The sequence below is a fragment of the Scomber japonicus genome, chromosome 11, assembly GCF_027409825.1.
Source record: "Scomber japonicus isolate fScoJap1 chromosome 11, fScoJap1.pri, whole genome shotgun sequence".
Taxonomy (NCBI): Eukaryota; Metazoa; Chordata; class Actinopteri; order Scombriformes; family Scombridae; genus Scomber; species Scomber japonicus.
In genome coordinates this window covers 4,519,926-4,539,594 of record NC_070588.1, presented here as the reverse complement: position 1 = coordinate 4,539,594, position 19,669 = coordinate 4,519,926, and the positions used below count along the sequence as shown (strand labels likewise).

Sequence of the window (19,669 nt, the reverse complement as noted above, 5' to 3'; positions counted from 1 at the left end):
TTACATATTTTATCCACCTACAGTGGATTTAAGTGGATTTATACAAATAATGACTTCATTTAAAACATGTAAATGGTTCCTGATCTCCATGATTCTCCAGATTAAAAGTAATATTTAGAACAATTGTATTCCATTACCTTTATTTAATATAAAAAGTTATAATGTAACATCATGCCAAACTAGTTGATATGGTGCTTTAATGAGAATTTACTGTTTTTAAGCAAGTTGAATTATTTGGTACAAAGTTTTTATGGTTACACCACTTAGACATTTTTGCGTTAATCCTCTAATATATTCTCTCAAAATGGATTAAAAGCAGAAATTTGATGCTGGGTCCACAAAAAAAGGAATATGTGCAAGTTATTCATATGTTTATTTTCACATTTCAACACCTTTAAATTTGGCGAAACCACATGGACACAAAAACCTCATTGACCCAAATATGTGTGTGTTGGTAGGCGATCTATGTACCTGATCCCTCCGACTGAAAGGTGCCCATAGGAGCTGCTGGCGGCTGAGCTGGAGCGGGAGTTGTTGATGTAGGCGACCAGGGAGTTGGGCGAGGTGCGGATCATAGTCTGCAGGTCGATGCTGGCGTCTGACAGCGGAGAGATGGACAGCGCCCTCTTCCTGCTGAGTCTGGGAGTCAGTCGTGGGCTGGAGAAACGTGACACTGGACGAAAAAAACCAACAACAACACACAACAGAAACAATGTCAAGAATTTTTATTACTAACATTTAGACATTTTTGGGCACAGTTGTCGTGGCTTCACAGTTAAGTAGATTGGAAAAGTTATGTGCAAATTCCTCGTGCTTCCATTAAATCTCTGCTTGGCTTCAACAGAAAACACCAGTTAGCCTGAACCATGTTGGAAGAAACATTCAGCCCTGAGCACTCTAGTGGAGGTCACATCCATGCTAAGCTACGCTCTATCTCCCGCATCTTTCTCACACACATACACACACACACACACATACACACAGCTCCCCCTATTTAACATTCGCATCCTCTTATGCATAATGAATCGCCCCCCAATCATTCTCAGTAATTACCGCGATAGCAATCTCTTTCAGACCGCTGTACTTGGGCAAGTTAAATGGAGGCAATTTAAACAAATTGATCTTAGAATACCATTAAAAAGAACAAGACTGACTCACAAAGGTAGGGTTCATGACCTGCTGCTAAACCTGGTTGTTGCACTATTTTCTTATACTTGTAGAAAGGAGAACAAGAAAATAATGAGGTAGACTACTTTCCCATGAACTTTAGGAGAGGGGGCTTATTTATTTTTCCATACGTACTGAAAGCCCCATCATTCATGTGTATTTATTTCTTTTTAAATTTCAAAGGTATGTAACTCCTACTTCCACAGTAGACAGAGACAGATCACTTGTTTGGGACCAACAGGTGCTGGTTTTGCAGTGTGAGCGGACAAAGAGCAGGGCTAGTTTGTGCACATGTGTAATTGGGTCTTACAGCAGACATCATCAGAGGCGCGAGAGGCAGGAAACTCATAATAGATCCATCACGACTCACCTAAGCACATGCATTGTGACCTGACACTCTCACACATTTGCCGCATGTCAACTTCACTGCTGTCAATATGCAGCCAATACGTGACTCTTAGCCCGGCGGAGCTCACAACCCCTCGAGCCAAATGAATCCAGGCACCGCCATAATCACCGCGCCAGACCTACAGCCATAAACCAAGGTCTTACTTCCAAAACTATTATGTTTGGAGGTGGCGAGTCGTAAAGCGAAGGCATATGCACTTAGTTAAAAGGCCCCCTGAAACTTCAGACAGCAGACGACAGTAGTTGGAGGCTTATGAAAAAAAAGGGGGGGGGGAAAAACTGGTGGAGATGATAGAGATGTGTATGAAAGAGCTGGCAAAAACAACAAACGGTCCTCAGGAATGTGCTTCTCTGAGGCTAATAAATAAATGTGTCATCTTTCATTAGCAACATAAAGGGGTGGGGATGGAGTAGAGAAGACAGACGGTAAGGGAGGAACAGAAAATAACGTAGAGGGTGAAGAGGCAGGCGGTCCTCAACATGAGAATATGGCTCGTCCTGAAGGAGGAGTTCATTCTGATAAGCTATGCGCCGCTCCACACGGGTCATGCAGCCGCTTGAATTTGCTATTTTTGCAGAAAGCAAAGCTCGCTGCCTTGCCAACAGATTTAATGGGAGATAGGTGTATTAATATTCCGCTTTATAAAGCAGGAAACAGGCCTCAAAGCCTGGTGGCCTGGTAGCCTGGCGCCAGCCTCACCCCTCTGGGCACCGTGCCCAAAACACCTCCTTCTTACAAACCACCTCCTCAATCAAGCTCAGCACAGAACTCTCAAATGCCTCCAGCAACAAAAGCTAAAAACATCTCTGCTGTCTATACTGTTCTGTCATTCATGCTAAACAAGCGGACAAGCTGGTTTTCTTTACATAGATGTTGTGCCAAAAGATGTCACCGATCTAAATTTACCTGCATTAAATTCCCTACATACACACACACATACACACACACACACATACACAACTCTCTCTAACTTCGGCAAAGGAGTGTTTTATAGGTGGCGGCTATAATTGAAAGGGTGAGCAGGTTCCGGCGGGGAGTGAGAAAACAGATGTTGTACAGGCCATGGCGGCGCGGCAGTGTGTGGTACTATGGCATGGCGTGCTATGTGTGTATGTGTGTGTATGTGGGTGTGTGTGTGTGTGTGTGTGTGTCTACATGTGTGCCATTGCGCTGTGGGACTGCGACGTGGGTTGGTTGTAATTGTGGTACCTGGATTTATATAGAGGGTCATAATTACAGGCGGCTCCAGTGCACATCGATATATAGATATTAAGGGGATGGGAGTGACGAGTGTGTATGTGTGAGTGATTATTTTAAGTATTTGTCCGTGCTGTTTTAACTGACATGGCTTTCTGGAAAATGAAAACACTTTAATTGAAGGGTTGAGAAAACCCCCTAGCTAGCTCTCAGTGTCATCCTGGCTCTATAAGCACATGGTGGGTCACTGTAAAGCTCTGTAAAGACTTAGCATGCCTTTTCTCCCATGACATCCTAAAACTGGGGCCCTGCGCTCTAAACACTACATTTAGAAAAACTTATCATGTTTATCGTAACAAATGAACATTTTTAGACATAAAAAAATCTAAAAATTACAACTTAACCTTTGTGTCGTCCTCCCGGGTCCTCCCTTACTTCCTGCCTTCCTCCTTCCTTGTTTCCTCCCTCCTTCCTACCTTCCTTCCTTCCTCCGTCCTTCCTTCATTTCCTTCCTCCCTTCCTTGCTTCTTTCCTTTCCTTCTTAGCCTCCTTCTTTGTTTCCTCCCTCCCTCCTTCCTTCCTTCCTTCCTTCCTCCGTCCTTCCTTCATTTCCTTCCTCCCTTCCTTGCTTCTTTCCTTTCCTTCTTTTCCTCCTTCCTTTCTTCTTCCTTCCTCCCTCCCTCCTTTCCTTCCTCCTCCTTCCTTTCTTCCTCCCTCCTTTCCTTCCTTCTTCCTCCCTTCCTTCCTCCTTTCCTTCCTCCTTTCCTTCCTTTCTTCTTCCTTCCTCCCTCCTTTCCTTCATCCTCCTTCCATCCTTCCTCCCTCCCTTCTTTCCTTCCTTCTTCCTCCCTTCCTTACTCCTTTCCTTCTTTCCTTCCTTCATCCTCCCTTCCTTCCTCCTTTCCTTCCTTCTTCCTTCCTTCCTCCTTTCCTTCCTTCCTTCCTTGACTCGAGGACAACAGGAGGGTTAAAATGCGTTTTCAAGGCTGTTTAAATGAGTGAAAGCGTTTCCTTTGAGAATTCAGTGGCCTCTGTTGGGGTTCATGGAGGCGGCGAACTTATTAGACAGCAAACTTACGCCAACAACAGAATGATGAGCTGTCTAAGTTGGATTGTAGCTGAAGTTGGATACAAGAGACGGCGCCAAGAGCCAAGTTTAGTGCCAATACATGATCAAACATGTGGTGAGAAATGCAAATCTCACAACATCCTTGAAAATGTCAACAAACTGTCTCCGCTAAAAAGCAAAATGTGTTTCAGTTTATAGGAAAATAATTTTAGCATCTGTTTTAGTGTGTTTCATTTCACTTTCCTGGAAAATGGTTTTAAGTTTGGATAGTTTAGTGTTGCGTGTATGCAAGTATATGACCTGGCTATACCTAATGTCAGGCATAGATTTACCTAAAAATAGCCAAAAATGTGTCAGTTATGTTTCAATCTTTGGCACACTGGAGTATTTTTGTTCCCTCACTTTTTAGCCTTAAGGTAGCGCCTCTTCATAAGTGATCTGCGACACCAATAATAAACACATAACTCATCATATGCATTGTGGAAACTGTAGCTAGCGTATTGTACACAAGTGAAACTTCATATTGATTCATTAAAGTAATTCAACTTTGTCAAAAACATAAAATTGTCTGAAATTGTGGCAGTGATGAATATAACCAACTAGAGGGAGCTACATGTTACTTTGGTGGCTGTCCGTATTGTTGATAAGACTCTCTGGTCAATATTGTTAAAAAGTGCTGCTCAAGCTGCTGGTCCCACTGTTTCAAACATGTCTGTCCAATGTGTGAAATCAGCAAAAATCTACTTGAATACATAAATCATGTAGTTAGGGGGAGTTGGAGGATGGGTTGGTGCATGCCTTGGTGATGTAGACAAATGCAAGCATGGGTTTGTGTGCACATAGCGGATAGAAACCACAGTAAACCAAGACGCTGCTAGACCACTTATAAAAAATTTAAAAGGGTTATGCACTAATATACGAAGCGGTTTTGCTGGTGATCGTTTCAGCTTTAAAGAAAATATGATTGATTGTGTTGTTGGCTTTAGTTTGGATTTAAAAAAAGAAAGTTTCAATCACTTTAACCCTCCTCCTGTTGTCCTCAGGTGAAGGAAGGACTGAGGAAGGAAGGAAGGAATGAGGAACTAAAGGAGTAAGGAGGGAGGGAGGAAAAGAGGAAGGAAGTAAAGAGAGAAGGAAGGAAAGAAGGAACAGACAAAAAAGATGGGGTCAATTTGACCCAGGAGGACGACAGGAGGGTTAATAATGTACTTAACAAACAAACAAATTCAATCAGCTGAAACCATTTGTTCTGTCCATTTAGCTATAAGCAGTGGATAATCTATGGCTTGTCCCCCTTGACCTTATCTGGGGTGAATCAGGTCTCAACTAACTCCCCCTTCATGATGAACAGGAGCTGCTCTACTCTGTATACCCCCCCCCTCCCCTGCCCCACCCCACCCCCCCTCAACCCCCCCAACACACCGCAGTTTGAGTTGATGCCAGCAGGGCCCCAGGCCTCCACATCTTCATCCAGCCAAGCCAACCCCCGGGGCAGCTGGAGTGGGAAAATGTTTATTTTCCCTGCTAAATCTCACTAATACTAACACTGTGAATTTTATTAGCGAGGGGGCTCGTGCTGAATCCTCTATGAGCCCCCAGTGTCCAGCCAAAAGCCGCCGTTGTGTTTGCTAGTGTGTTTACGCACACACTTCCACCCATGTGCTCATGAACCAACATATAGTTAAGTGTTTGTGTATGCAGTCTGAGGGGACCGGCCCCTCACCCCCCGCCCCACACCCCCTCCTCTCCACCACCACATCAGTACACAAATCTATCTCCCTCTCTCCCTCTGCTGCATCAACACTAAAATCTCTTTTTCCTCGGGGTGGCAGACATTTACTTTGGCCGCCGCTTTTGTCGTGGGAGCTTCAACGTTTTTTCCCGCAAGCCGCTCTGATATTTCTCTGCCCACCCAGCCCTTACATACCTGCTCACTCATATATAAACAGGCTTCTGAATGCCTCCCAGTGTGAAATATCATAATGTGACTTTATTTACACTTGCAGTAATGACGGTGTACCAATGCTAATGCCAATCATACTTATATTTCTAACGTTGGAATTGGTTTTTCCCAGTTTTTCCTTCTATTAGAGTTCAAAGATTGGAGTTTTCTGTATACAGTAACAGGTATCACTTTAGGGCCTGGGCCTGGTTCATCCTCTGGCTGCCTGTATATACAGTATGTGGAAAGAGCTCTATGATGGAAATAAATGTCATCTATAAAAAAAAAAACTCTTCTCAAATTAAAATGATTGTTTTTAAAGAAAACTTTGCACAATGTTGGCCTCAAATAACATTGAGAGGTCAGTGTTTAACAGGCAGACCACATGCTGTAAGTAAACAATGTATATTTTCTTTTTATGGGCATTTTGTGCTTTTATTTGAGAGTGGACACCGTTATCTGAGGGGCAAGCGGGGGGAAGACATAGTGAAGCTGTTTAGCCAGAGCCATTGAATCCAGCATATCAGATCATCCAACATTTCAGATCATTTCTATCTAGTTTTAACCCTTACGTACTATTCATGGTCGAATTTGACCCATTTTCACATTTAAGAGAGAGAAAAAAACTCTAAAAAAATGTCTAAAGTGACTCAATATGAAGAGTGTGTAAGAGTTTAAGAACTGAACATTTTGTCTTTGGAGCTAAATGTATTTCTGTTGTTTTAACTCAGTCTACTCCCCTCAGTCTCCATGTCACTCTCATCAGATAAGGACAGTGATTAATGTGAGAAAAACACACCATAGACACCGACACTGACTAAGAGAAGCAACTGAGCGTTTCAGAGAGGTCTTTACAACCACTGTTGGTAACACTGTTTGTTTTAGGGAGTCCTGTCCATCACATTTGGCATTTTTTTAGTGGAAGGAAAACCCAACAAGCAGCTTGTGGATCTTTACACAGTGAAACAAGAGCAGTCCAGAAACCCAATTTTTTGCTGAGTAGGGTTTGTGTTTTGACTTGTGGACATGGAAAGAAATCACCCATGGTCTGTGGAGGTCTGTCCGTCGTTGTGGCACTCAAAAAACTTAACAACATCACGGCTACAGCGTTTTTTAAAATGATGTCTTCCTCATATTCCACAGAGAAATCCCTGTGTTTAAGTGTCTGGCTTGAGGTGTGCCCAACAGTAAAGCCAAAATATATTTATAAGTGCACCAGTAAGACCTGCAGCTCTGTCAAAAAAAAAAAAAAAAAAAAGAGAGAAAACCTATACTGACGCATGTGTCCAGAGCTTTTCCACAAGCACACATTCTCACAGCAGCGCTCAGTGTTGCATGGCTCAACCGTAAGCCTTGCAATTCACTTGCCCATAGGGAAAAGGGGGCAGGAGAGGGGGTGGTGGTGGGGGAGGAGGGTGAGAAGCCATACTATGGGTTCACTGAGGGCTCCTAGTTCTTGCGGTGGGTCTGCTGAATATTACTGCATAAATTGATTTTTAATATGGTTTTATCTGCACTGCCTTCCAAAACAAACGGCAGGGGGATGAAGCACATATTTGCCACCTCTGCCACTACTCCTCCTCCCATGTCCTGGCAGTAAATAAAGCCTTTGATTCAAGCCCAGGCTGCCAGCACAGACCATTAGCTGGCTGCCTGGGTCAATATGGGCCCTGTGTCTGGAGGCCGCAATGGAAGAGCCTCCAGACTGGCAGAGTGGCCAAAACCTGACCACATCACTCCTAGCATGGTAGAACACTAAATAAAAGCTGCTGGGACGGTGGCAGCAAGTGTGGACGCTGCGTTGGAGCAAGGCAGTGGGGGGATGGAGGGAGGTGGGAAAGGGGGGGGAAGGGAGGAGGGGGAGGGGAGGGTTGTGGCTTATTTGAGCAAACAGGCTCCCCAAACAAGTGCGGGCAGGGCAGCACAGTGGCGGTCACTGAGGTGGTTGGAGGTAGAGAAGAAAACGGAGAGGAGAGGGAGGGGAGGGTGGGGTGAAAGAGGTGGTCTACAGTTTCTGCAAAGGCCCCCCCCCTAACTCTTCCTCACCATTTCCTTTCAGCACCAGCGTGTTTACTTAAGTGATTGAGGATTGAGGGCGTTGAAAAAAAAAAATTAATTGCAGAGCGATCCCATATCTGATTTGGTTGTGTTTTCCTACCTGTGCGTGAGGATGCTTGTATTAGCGGCCATAGCAGAGGGTCAGTTTTTAGTTTTTTTGGGGGGGTTTTTTTCAGGGTGGGTGGTTGGATAGGATGAAAGAAAAGAGCGAGGGCTCCTGGAGCAGAGCCGATGTCAGCGCCAAGGGGAGTATTTGATTATCAGAACATCGAAAAGGCTGACTTTCACGGGCAGTTTTCCACTCTGTGTGCTTTCTATTCCCCATTCATAAGGTCTGAAGGTTTCTTGGATGTGTTTCGCCGCTGAAATCAAACGTCTGTTCTGGTGCCTGACCGTCATTTTGATAGGGGGAGCCGAGGTTCTAGCCGGCATTAAAGAACAGTCCGGTCTCTGTGAGTTTTTGCGTCTAAACACGTGTGCCAGCGTGTGAGCATTAGCCTGCCCTGTTTGCCTGCCTGTGTGTGTGTGTGTGTTAGATTTAACCTGCCGCATCCCTCCCCATTAGACGAACAGCACATGCAGACCACGAGGTTAATCCTTGCCATAACAGCCCGACACAGAAACAGAGCAGAGAGACGACCTGCCAACATTCTCCACGCTGCCCTTTTAAGGTCACCATGGATTTGTTTTGTAGGATGTTTCCTCATAATAACAGCACAAACACACCTGAGACACACCGTCAGAATGAAAGACTGTAAGGTAACACGTGTTTTACGAGCTCCTGGCCTCGGGGCTTTTTTTTTTAGCGTTTATGCACCCTCAACCCCTTAAACCAGCCGTGGCCCCCATGCTATGTATAAGTCTGAAAAAGCTCTACATGGCTTTGATGTGGGGAACTCTTCCATGAGAAAGCCTGGAGAGGAAGAATAAGAGGATGGTATCAACATGCCTGGTGCTGAGAACAAAGGGTAAGATGGCTGTTAAGTTAGGCCGTTACTCTTGTACCATGGATGAAAGACATGCATGTGCTTTAGTGTTCCCAGTGAGAGATTGTAATATATATATTTTTTTACATGACAATATCAGAGAGGTATGATGTTGGTGATCCAGTAAGGCTTTCATTAGTTCTGTTTTGAATCTGATTCCAGGTTTACATAATGTTCTAAGCTACGAGGCTTGCCAATCTCTTGAATCATTTATCTTTGTAAAACTGGGTTAAAACTTATTTGCTAATGATTATTCATCCATTTTCTTTATCGCTTATCTTCTAAATAAGATAAGATTAGCTACTCATTATTACTATAGCTGAATATGTACAATAGGAATAGAAGTGACTATTCCAATCTCACAACTGTATATCATCTAAGCAGTCTTACATGCAGATCAGTTACATTTAAAGTCTCTAACAACAATCCTGCATCTATTTAACAGTTATAAGAAACACAGACACACTTCAGTAACATCACTAGTAATTATTAGTATGCTTATTAAGTTTAGGCTGCCACCACAGCGGCCTGCGGAGAGAGAGAGAGAGTTAAACCATAGCCAACTTCTGATATCATGCTGCGGTGGCCAATCACAGCTGGCGATCAGATCTGTACAACCCTGCCATTATTAGTGGGATGTAACTGAGCATATGATCAGCCTGGTTAGTTTAAGTGAGTGTACGAAATAATGTTATAACCTATCAGTGTTTGTTTTTTTGCTAGTCAGCTGGTTCATCCTGTGAACTTGTTGACGTTTGCTATCGCATTCCAATTAGCTCTAATGTCACAAGATCAGACTCATCATTAGCTTACATTATATCACTGCAGAAAAGTGTCATTTTCAGTACTGTAACTTGGACATGGGCATGCCTGTGATCATACATAGATCATAAGATTGTAGTGCATGGGGTTTTGTGATGTTTTTTGCAACTGGGGCAATATCTGCTGCCTTACCTTCAAAACACAGCTCTGCTTTCTCACTGGAGCTGCTCCAGCCTGCAGATGCTTGTCTGTGCTCTCTGTGGCACAACATCATGCACAGCCCTCAGTGTTGTTGTTGTTTACTCATGTGAAGTGTAACCAATCAGATATCGCTGTGGGGGCGGGTCATTTCTCGAGACCACAGAAGGAAACGGCTCCATTAGAGCCAAATTAGCTCATATTGGCAATTGGATAAAAATAAAATAATGCTTACGATAATCGTTAAAAAAAAAGCTGAATATTGGATCTGATGTTCGTCCAGGCTGGTCAATGGGTTGACCCCTATCCAGACAAAACTTGGCAGTTTAGATAAAACTGTCTGCAAGTCTGTGCCTGTTTAATCCAAAGATGGTTTATCAGTAAAAGAAGCACGACTCGTTAACACCAACCTACAACTGTGACTGGATGTTTTTGAGCTGTTAAACAAGACACACTGTTGCTATTGATGCATATAAAATACATCTCAAATTATAAATAGGAAGTTGTAAGTATGGACTGTAAATTCTCTTAATGTCTAGGGATAATAAAACACAATAAACACGTCATATTTGTGTCAGTGGACAACATAACAAGACATCTTATCCTCACCATCTACAGGGCTGATGTATTCTGGTAGATGAGCTGCAGCCGCTGCCGCTGCTGCCGCCGCTGCACTGCTCTGCATCAGGAGGTCACCGTAGGGGCTTCGCTGGCTGGCGCTGGCCATCAGGTGGTAGTACTCTGTGGGGTTGGCCCCTGGTGGCGGAGGGGGGAGACTGAACAAGGCACGTTCCTTCAAGTGTTCGTGGGTCACTGAACAGAGGAAACATAAGAGAATAGGTTAATGTTTTCTTTTTGAAATGAAAAACAAAAGAAGAAGCTTCACTGTCTACATGTCTTATAATAAAATAATGCAGAATTCACCAAACAAGAGGTGACGTCTGTCAAGATTGTTGTAATTCGTGCTAGCCCACCAGCACAGAGGTTACGACCCTGTGAAATTATGCTAATCTAAATGCTTTTCTTTTTCCTGTAGTTAAGTAATATATTCACAGACACCATTTGACAGACACTACCCTTAGACAGTGTGACAAAAACAAAGACGTGCAAAGAAAAGTTTTGCAAGAAGGATTCTGCAGAGGAGACGAATGCCCTGCTTTACAGATTTGAAGATTTGTGCTTGCGTGAGTGCCCCAGGGCATGAGGCTTTTGATAAAAGGTGTCTGATGTCTTTGAGGCTTGCAGGGTTATGGGAAAATATCTCCAGGGAGTAAAGGAAGCAGAGGCAGAAGAGATGGAGAGGGGCAGGGAGGGGAGGGGAGGAGGAGGAGGAGGAGGGGGGGTAGCATTGGGGTGGAGGAGGGGGAGCGACAGAAGGAAGAAATACAACATTCCTGCACTTCACTGGTGTTGTTTATGCATTTGTTTGACAGGCTGAAGTCTGACATAGAGTGCAGGTGGACACGCACAGCACACACACACATGCACATCCACACACACACACACACACACATACACTTATAATGCTGAGGAAAGGCCTTAAACGCTGCATGTGCAAAGGTAGCAAAGGTAATATTGACGTAAAAATGTGTTAACACCTGCACCAGTAAAGCCACATTTTAAAAGTGTCAGAAACTATAAGAGTGAGAGATGGATTGCTTTTTCCTACATCTAACTGTGCCTGTGTCCCTCTCCACTCCATTTCCTGCCCCCCCCCCACTCCCTCTCTCCCCCCCTTTTTACCCCAGTGTGCAGGAGTGTGTGGAGAAGACAGGGGTGTGGGCCGATGGTGGATTAATATGCATGCTGGTAGAGACAGGAGGATGGGGGGGGGGGGGGGGGGGGGGGGGTTGAGATCACTAGGGTGGGGGATATTGGGGGAGTAAAAAAACCACAGCCCCCTCCACCCCCCACCCACACAGCCCCCTCCACATAAGGGCACACATAAACCAAAAATCTGGATCCATCAGAACCTATTAAGCCATGGCTGTGGTAACAGTGCACAGGCAGCGTGTTTGTGCTCCAGCAGCAGTGATCCAGGCGTATTCCTTCGCTTTCTCCATGGCTGCCAGATCACGTTACCACCTCCGCAGAGCACCACTTTGTGTCTGAGGGTTTGTGTGTAAGCGTGTGTGTGTGTGTGTGTGTGTGTGATGTCACTTATGAACACAGTGGGATGAGAGGTAACGACTACACTCCCAGCTAGTCCCAGGAAACCCAGACAAAAGATTATTTTGGTTGGCAGAGATGATTTCTACACAAAAATTTCTAGTTTTTTTTTTTTTTAGTTTCATAGAAAGTAGAAGAACCAAACTATGAGTCTGCAGCCATGTTAGCGGATAAATGCTAACGTCAGCAAACTATCATGCTCATAATGACAATACTAACATGATGATGTTTGTTTGTTTTTGATATAATCTTTACTATTTTAGCACTTTAGCAAGCACTTTCATAAGCCCTAAACATAAAGTGCAGTTGCTAATGATGGGAATGTCATTAACTTTGTGGGTATTTGGTCCCCAACTTGGGGTCATTCCTATGTTCCCCCATTACTAAGAAATGTTCCCCTTATCAAAATTAGGCCCTATGTTCCCTCAAGTATTTTCCACCAATTTCCTTAATGCACATAATGTGTTTCATATGTGAAAATGCTTGAAAGACAGGTGAAATTATTTCTTTTCTTATTGAACTGAGGGAACATAGAGCTGTGGGAACATAGCGCTACATTTGAGAGCTGTAAAAACATCCCATACACATTTCTTGTAGCCGGACTTTTAAATTTTTGTGCTGCTGACACATTTTTTTGGTTATATAAAAGTTTAGCTTGTGTATATTAAAAAAAACAAGCATTTAAATATGCTGTTATATTCATTATATTCTATAAAATGTTCTACTGGACCACAAACTAGAGACTGTGAATGTCTTTTTTTTCTTAGAATATGAACAGTATGTGAGAGTTACATTTTAAATCCTTCATTAGCAGTTTTCTGTCTCTTCTCCATGAATCTGACACCTCACATCTCTGTTCTCCCACGCCTGCACACCAACACGTTTCTCTGCGCTCCATAAGAATAGTTAACATTACTGATATTACTTGAACTATGACTTTAAAGATAAGATAATAACGTTAAATGGTACATGACATATGACGTCCTGTGACTTTATTCGCTCTTCTACTCCTGCCCATCGGACCGTCTATCAGCGATCTTGACTAACCACGATCGAATCACATTAAAATAGAAATAATTACCCAACTCTAATTTATGTAGTATACCTTCAGCAAGTTAGGATTTCATAAACAACCCTCAACACATGCCTGGCACCCAGGTATCCCTATCAGAGGTTTACACATGCTCTACTGAGCAGACTTTATTTATGTTCTGCCGAGCTGCCGAATGCCCTCCATTAGGTGCCATACTTCCCTGCCACTCTATCAGTGACAGCATCTCTTCCGCATTGCTTCTCTTGAAAGGTGGGGAGGCATTACTTGCCAGCAGAGTGTGCTCGGTGATTTATTGATGCCAGCTGCAGGCCTGTGGCTCCTCTCTTATTCGACCTGTTGTTTGAACAGGGATAGCGAGGACAGGTTTGTCATCGTTTGAACTCAATCGTTCATGGAGCTCTGCGTGTTTGTGTCTGTGCTAATTTCCATGGTTTCCCTTCTGCACAAACACACACACACATTCACACACACACACACACACACACACACACACACAAACGAGTAGGAAAGTTGCCTGTACCGCAAAGCATTCTCGCAAATCACCAAGCATGCACACACATGCAAAAAAACACCATGGCGTGCTTGATGAAAGGTGGCTTCAGTATTTAATTTACGGCAACGTATACGATGTTAGACTAATTATCACTGTTGGTTAAATAATCAGCTGTGTAAACCTTAAGTATGTGTGTGCTTACAATGTGCTCCAGTCAAGCACACAGAGTCGGTTTGTAGTGAACAGGATATATAACTTCTCACCCACACACACAACTATAACATTAATATTAGCTGGTAAAAGCAGGTGCAGAGTGTAGCCGCCATTCGAAAGATTTTCCACATAACTTTAGCGGTTTATTCTTTATTTTGAGTCCGCTGCATGCATCACGAGACTATAAGGCTAAAGGCTGAGTGTTTCCATACTGCCAATGCATGACAGGTAGAGAAGTGTTTATGGATGAACATGTGTGCCTATGCTTTTGAAGTCATTCAAAGCTCCTATAGGTGCATGATTCAATGACAGCATGTGAAAAGTATTTACTACTTGCACTTTTATTCCCACACATGCTTTAAAAAAGGAGCTAAAGTTTTTGCAGACATAACAAAAAGTTTCCTTTTAGGCCGGTTAAATTAGAGCCAAATCCTTCTGTCACACTCATGGGGCGAATATACTGTATATAAAGTATAGTCTGTGATGTTTATGCTTTTCATTGATGTCAGGACATAGATGTAGCATGTGTCACAGCTGGATAATTGGTGCTGGAGTGAAAGGGAGAGACTACTCAGAGAAATGGTAGAGTGTGACAGTTTGTTACAGATGGAGGTAGTAGATTGACAGTGGAGCCCTTTTTTTTCAAGTTTGAGAGAAACAGCATTTCTAAGTGGAGTCAACTGTGGAGACATAGTGTCATGATCACAGGTTGTCATATGTGCTTTTATTGGGTGCCAAGACTCAAAAGGTGGGTCTCACCTAATATGTGACACAGGCAGAGGCAGATACCAATGAGGACAAAAGATTAGAGGAAGAAAGACCATGCAGCTAAAAGCCAGTAAGACTGAATGCATGAGTCCTGTCATTCATGTGAATAGGAGATGGAGTGATTAGGATGAAGGGGAAGGGGCTGCAGGGGCATCACAGCCGCCTCCAGAGAGAAAAGTAAACCTCAATCATCTCTTGGAGAAACAACCTGACATCATGCTACAGGGGACAATCACAGACTAAACCTGCCTTATCAAAACCCCCCTGATTTATAGTTTTCAGGCTGCTTTTAATCGTTTCTGTGAGTGTTATGTGTTTCACCCTTACAGTATTAATCCCCTCATAATGATCAATAAATATGATTAAACCTTGATTCATGTCTCAGAGAGTGTATTTTTTAGCTTTTACACCACTAAACATCTATCACACAATATCATGTCCTATTTTACCTCAGACATGAAAATAACACATAGACATAATGATGGAAATGCCTCTTTTTGGTAGTTTTGAGTCTCTTCAGTCACTCCATCTCATGGTAACTATGGTAACTAGTTGTTTTTAGTTAGGTTCCTTTAGTCAATTATGTAAAGTGTAAAATGAGCAGAACTTTCTGGATTAAGGATGAGTTAACCCTTCCACTCTGTTCATATTCTCCACCCTCGGGTCTAAGAAGCTCCTCATAAAAAGTGTTTATACCAAATGTTGAACCCCAGATGTGTTTAGAAAGCATCAATATTCGATCTGACTGATCAATAAATGTGATTAAACCTTGATTCATGTCTCAGAGAGCAGAGAGAGTGTATTTTTTAGCTTTTACATCACTAAACATCTCCTATCACACAATATCATGTCCTATTTTACCTCAGACATGAAAATATAACATAGACATAATGATGGAAATGTCTCTTTAGTCTCTCCATCTTATAGTTACTATGGCAACTTGTTGTTTTTACTCATTTTTATGTCTCTGTTTTGTATTTTTTTAGGTTTCTTTAGTCAGTTTGTGTCTCTTTTACTCATTTTTATGTCTCTTTTTGGTATTTTTTAGGTTTCTTTAGTCAAATATTGAAAGTGTCAAATGAGCAGAACTATATGGAGCTGTGGGGTTTATTGTATAACCATTAGAGCCATCAGTCTTCACTGCTACATCATAAAAAGAAATCCTCATAACTACTATCTCATTAAGACTATTAACTATTCATTTCACTAAAACACATGTCAATAGATACAGGTCCGTAACGGTGTGTAAGGGTTTAAAAGTCAACATCTTAGTTAGTGTTATAATGTTGGTGTGTGGTGAGTCTCACCTTCAGCAGGGCTCAGTCCTCGTGCCGCTGAGATCATGGAGAGGGTGGGGCTGCCATGTACCGAGCGTAGGTAGTGCTCCATGTGGGGGCTGACGTAGGGATGCGGAGGGCTGAACGGTGACTCACCCGTCCCGGCTGGTGCGTGGGGCGATAGGCGGATCAGAGAAATGTCTGAAATGACCGGACTACCCGTCAGTCCTGGAGGTCTGTGGAGAAGAGAAGAAAAAGAGACGCATTTTAAATAAAGTATGTAAGAAGGGAGGTACAAAAGATAAGAGAGAGAAAGAGAGAGAGTGATAGGGAGGATGGGACAGTGGTGGATGAAAGTTAAAGAGAGCAAACAAAGAGTGTGAAATAAAGGGAGTGGAGTCAGTTTCATTTAATTTGATTACTTGCACTGAGCTCACTTATCACCTTGCATGATCTTCATTGGTATGTTCATAGACAAGCCTTAACTTCTGTTATTCCACAAGCGTGTCTGGAGTCTCAATACACTTACATCCTTTCCCTTCCCCCGGTCCCACAGCTAATACATAATAACCCCCTTTTGTTTGCCTTCTCCTATTAAGCCCTAAAGGTACAGACAAGTCGAGACCGAGGGCTTTCGTCTGCGAGGCTACGAAGAAGAAGAAGCGTAACTCTCTACTCTCTCTCTGTCTGTTTGGGTGGGCAAAAACTATACAGGGTCTCTTACATCAGGTATTTTACATTGTGTGTGATAAGAGAGCGCAACCGGATGCTCAAAACATGAAGTAACTGCCTTCAGCCACCTTTTTTGGCAAATAAAGAAGAAGAAGTCTCGTGTGAAGTTCGCAGACAGCCTGCCGGTCACATCAGACTCTACAGTAAATTTGTCATCTCTGGCAGGTAATGGGCGGCTCTGCTTGCAGAAACACAGACAAGTGGGTGTTGTAATTCTTGATAGTCCCTGAGGGGCTGAACTCTAGATAAAAACGTCTGCTGGCCGCTGGCAGGGGCACAACTCTTTGAAGGGGCACTCGGTACTTATTTTCGACCTAGTGTTCTTCAGTACTGATAAACAGCCTGTTGCTGCCTCAGTGTGTGGTAAGAACACCTGGTAGACACTACGACAACAACTGTGAGAAAAGAAAAATGAAAGTTTGGTTATAAATTTCATAACAATAACAACTTTAAACTCAGGCCTCTTATCTGTCGAACATCTCAGTTACAGTTTGGTCTAATCTACAGAGGTTCAGTGTTACCGTCACTATTCTTTTAATTTCACACCTGCACATTTTAAAAAGTTGTAAAAGGTTTGTTTCTATTGCTGTAATGTTTTCTTTATGGATTATCTTTGCAAACAACCCACTAATCCTAGCTTTAGTTTTCTTCATGCAACTGTACAGCATATATGTAAATCTGTTATCTGTACCTTCCTTTTAATACTCTTAGTTTTCTCTCCTCAGACTGGAGAGAGCCTAGAATAAACTCCACTAAGGGTTTTATACACTTCTCCATCACATTTTATGTCGCATATATATATAATCTGCATCATTTGTATCCATTTAAACTAATAAAAAATCCACATCAAATCAATTGTCTACCCTGTTTCAGGTATTTAACATTAACTAAACTAGTTTGAACAGACAGAAAGGTTAGAGTGTTGTTTGCTACCTTACTAATAACTTGGTTTCAAGAATAAGGAAGCAAAGAACAGAACTTTATTAATTGAGAAATAAGCTGAATGTATTATATAGTGATCGGGGCTAAATGGCTCCAGGGAAATCACTCGTTTGTTTCATGAAACTGAATGACTTTGATAAAGGAGACACCTTATTGATGATGATTGTGATGGAAATTGAAACCTGGGTGTTGTTGTTGTATATTTTTTATTTTGAAATTTGCTATTGATTTTCATTTATTTGTCTCTTTTTTTTCACTGTGTTACCATCCCTTAGTAAACTGTGGTGTTGTTAAACCTCTGACAACCAATAAAAATCTAAATTATAAAAAAAGAAAAGAAACTGAATGACTGTATATAACAGTATTGGAATCTATGAAGCACCTTGAACTCATCATTTATTCTCTTTAGAGACAGAAAAAAAGAGGAGTTATGGAAATGGGTCCTCTCCCTTTAGAGGAAATGACCAGACTAATGAGTCACTACATGCAGTACGTGAGGTTAGAGGACGACCTCACACTGTGTGAGCCTCGCTGCACATGAGTAAAATGATGTGGCCTTCTTTCAAGATGAAATTCAGGTTTGAGGTCACTGTTAGTTCAGAAGTCAACATTTCCATGGCAAAAAAAGTTGATTTCTTTGGGTCGTTTTTGCTTCTTTATTTTGAGTTTTGAGTTTTGAATTGAAAAAAAGACTTTATGCTGCCCAGTTGGAGTCTTCTTACTTCAGGTTATCAAACTCAATAAAATAATCTATTAATTGTCTTTGTCTCTGATCACTTCATTTTAATCTTTAGTCTCATAATCATGTGTTATTCTCTTGTAGATATTATGCCTGCACAGCAAAACTCTGCAACACATTACACAACAGTGTCACTCACACAACAATACAATACAACAATAACAGAATAGCTGACTTTATGAGTGCATGAGAGCAAAAAAAAAAAAAAAAAAAAAAAAACTTGCTTCAGCTGTCGTTTCAGCAGCTTGATGACTGCTGTGAACAAATGAGTGGTTATATGTGCGGTTTTGACTGCTGGCAGCATCTACTGCACGCTGGGCACAAAACATGTGTATGTTTGAGACAGGATGTAAGAAATAGCTCATCTAAAAGGATGCCCCCTGATTACATGTTGTATTAATCATTCACTTAAATACGTTATGATTTAGATTAGTCTGTGACCTCCTCAGGGATTAGTCTGCATCCAAACTTTTCTGCCTTGTGGTTAGAGTGAAAAACCGCAAGTATAAAAAAACTGCAAAAAAAAATACTTTATGCTTAATTAAATTTATTATATTTAAAGTAGGCTCCTCAAGCTCTGTAAAAAAATGTAATGATACTGTTTATGTGTTGATATAGCTGAGAAGAATTAAGTGAAGCGTGTCAAATCAGTTGACTGATGAAATGAATGTGACTGGCTCAGGTTGGAGTTACAGGCTGTGGCTGAGAAAGGTGGGAATAGCAAGCACGTTTGGCACAACTCCCCTCCCCCCCCCTCCCTCCAACCCAACCCCATCCCATCCTTCAGAGTTCCCCTGCTCAGTCTCTCATTCACTGTCTCTGTGCGGACGCCAACCTGCACCCGGACTCGGCCCTGCCCAACTCAGAACGGAGCCAACCAACCCAGAGCCTCGGCCCTCGCTCCATTTCCAGTAAGCGCCTGCAGACTGCTGGCCTTGTCTGAGGGCCAACTTTCTGCCGTCAGGCCCACTCTTCCCCTACAAACAACCATAAAGAGCCCTCTGTTCTGGGCGGGAGGGGAGAAGTGAGAAGAAACAGACGCTCCATACACAAAAACACGCTTCCCTCGGTCCGAATCTAAGCAGCATACAGAGAGCTTGGCAGTGCCTCCTCAGATTAGTGCTTCACTGAAGGACTACCTGGGTAAACTGGCACTGGTGCTGGTTCTCTTTCTTATCAGACAGGGTGACTCAGAGCTCACCAAACTAATCACACACTACCATACTTAACTTAAATCTGTCTACTGAATGCTTTATGTAGTGCAGGAACCTGTTTAGCATGTTTACCTCGGCCTCCAAGTGATGCAGATTTAATATTGTATCACAATTTGTACCAGATTTCATTGAAGTTTCGTGAAAAGTGTGCATGGTTTTAATATGTTGTATAGTCTGGCATTATGATGTGTTTATTTATTGTTCTTGCTCTCGTCATTCTCATTTAAACACTGCACAGCTTCTAAATCACTTCTAAATATATTTGACATATTTTCATTGT

General features: G+C 42.5%; 1 protein-coding gene across 1 annotated transcript in view; it reads right to left on the bottom strand.

Annotated features, from left to right (window-relative positions):
- The window catches only part of gli2a (GLI family zinc finger 2a), a 30,260-nt gene extending 14,371 nt beyond the window's left edge, over positions 1 to 15,889 (bottom strand). The window contains exons 1-3 of the mRNA XM_053328178.1: positions 15,793 to 15,889; positions 10,398 to 10,601; positions 472 to 673 (exon numbers count right to left, since the gene is read on the bottom strand). Coding sequence (XP_053184153.1) covers positions 472 to 673; positions 10,398 to 10,601; positions 15,793 to 15,874 — 488 coding nt within the window. The 5' untranslated portion in view covers positions 15,875 to 15,889. The remainder of the gene's footprint in view (positions 1 to 471; positions 674 to 10,397; positions 10,602 to 15,792) is intronic.
- Positions 15,890 to 19,669: the final 3,780 nt, after the last annotated feature.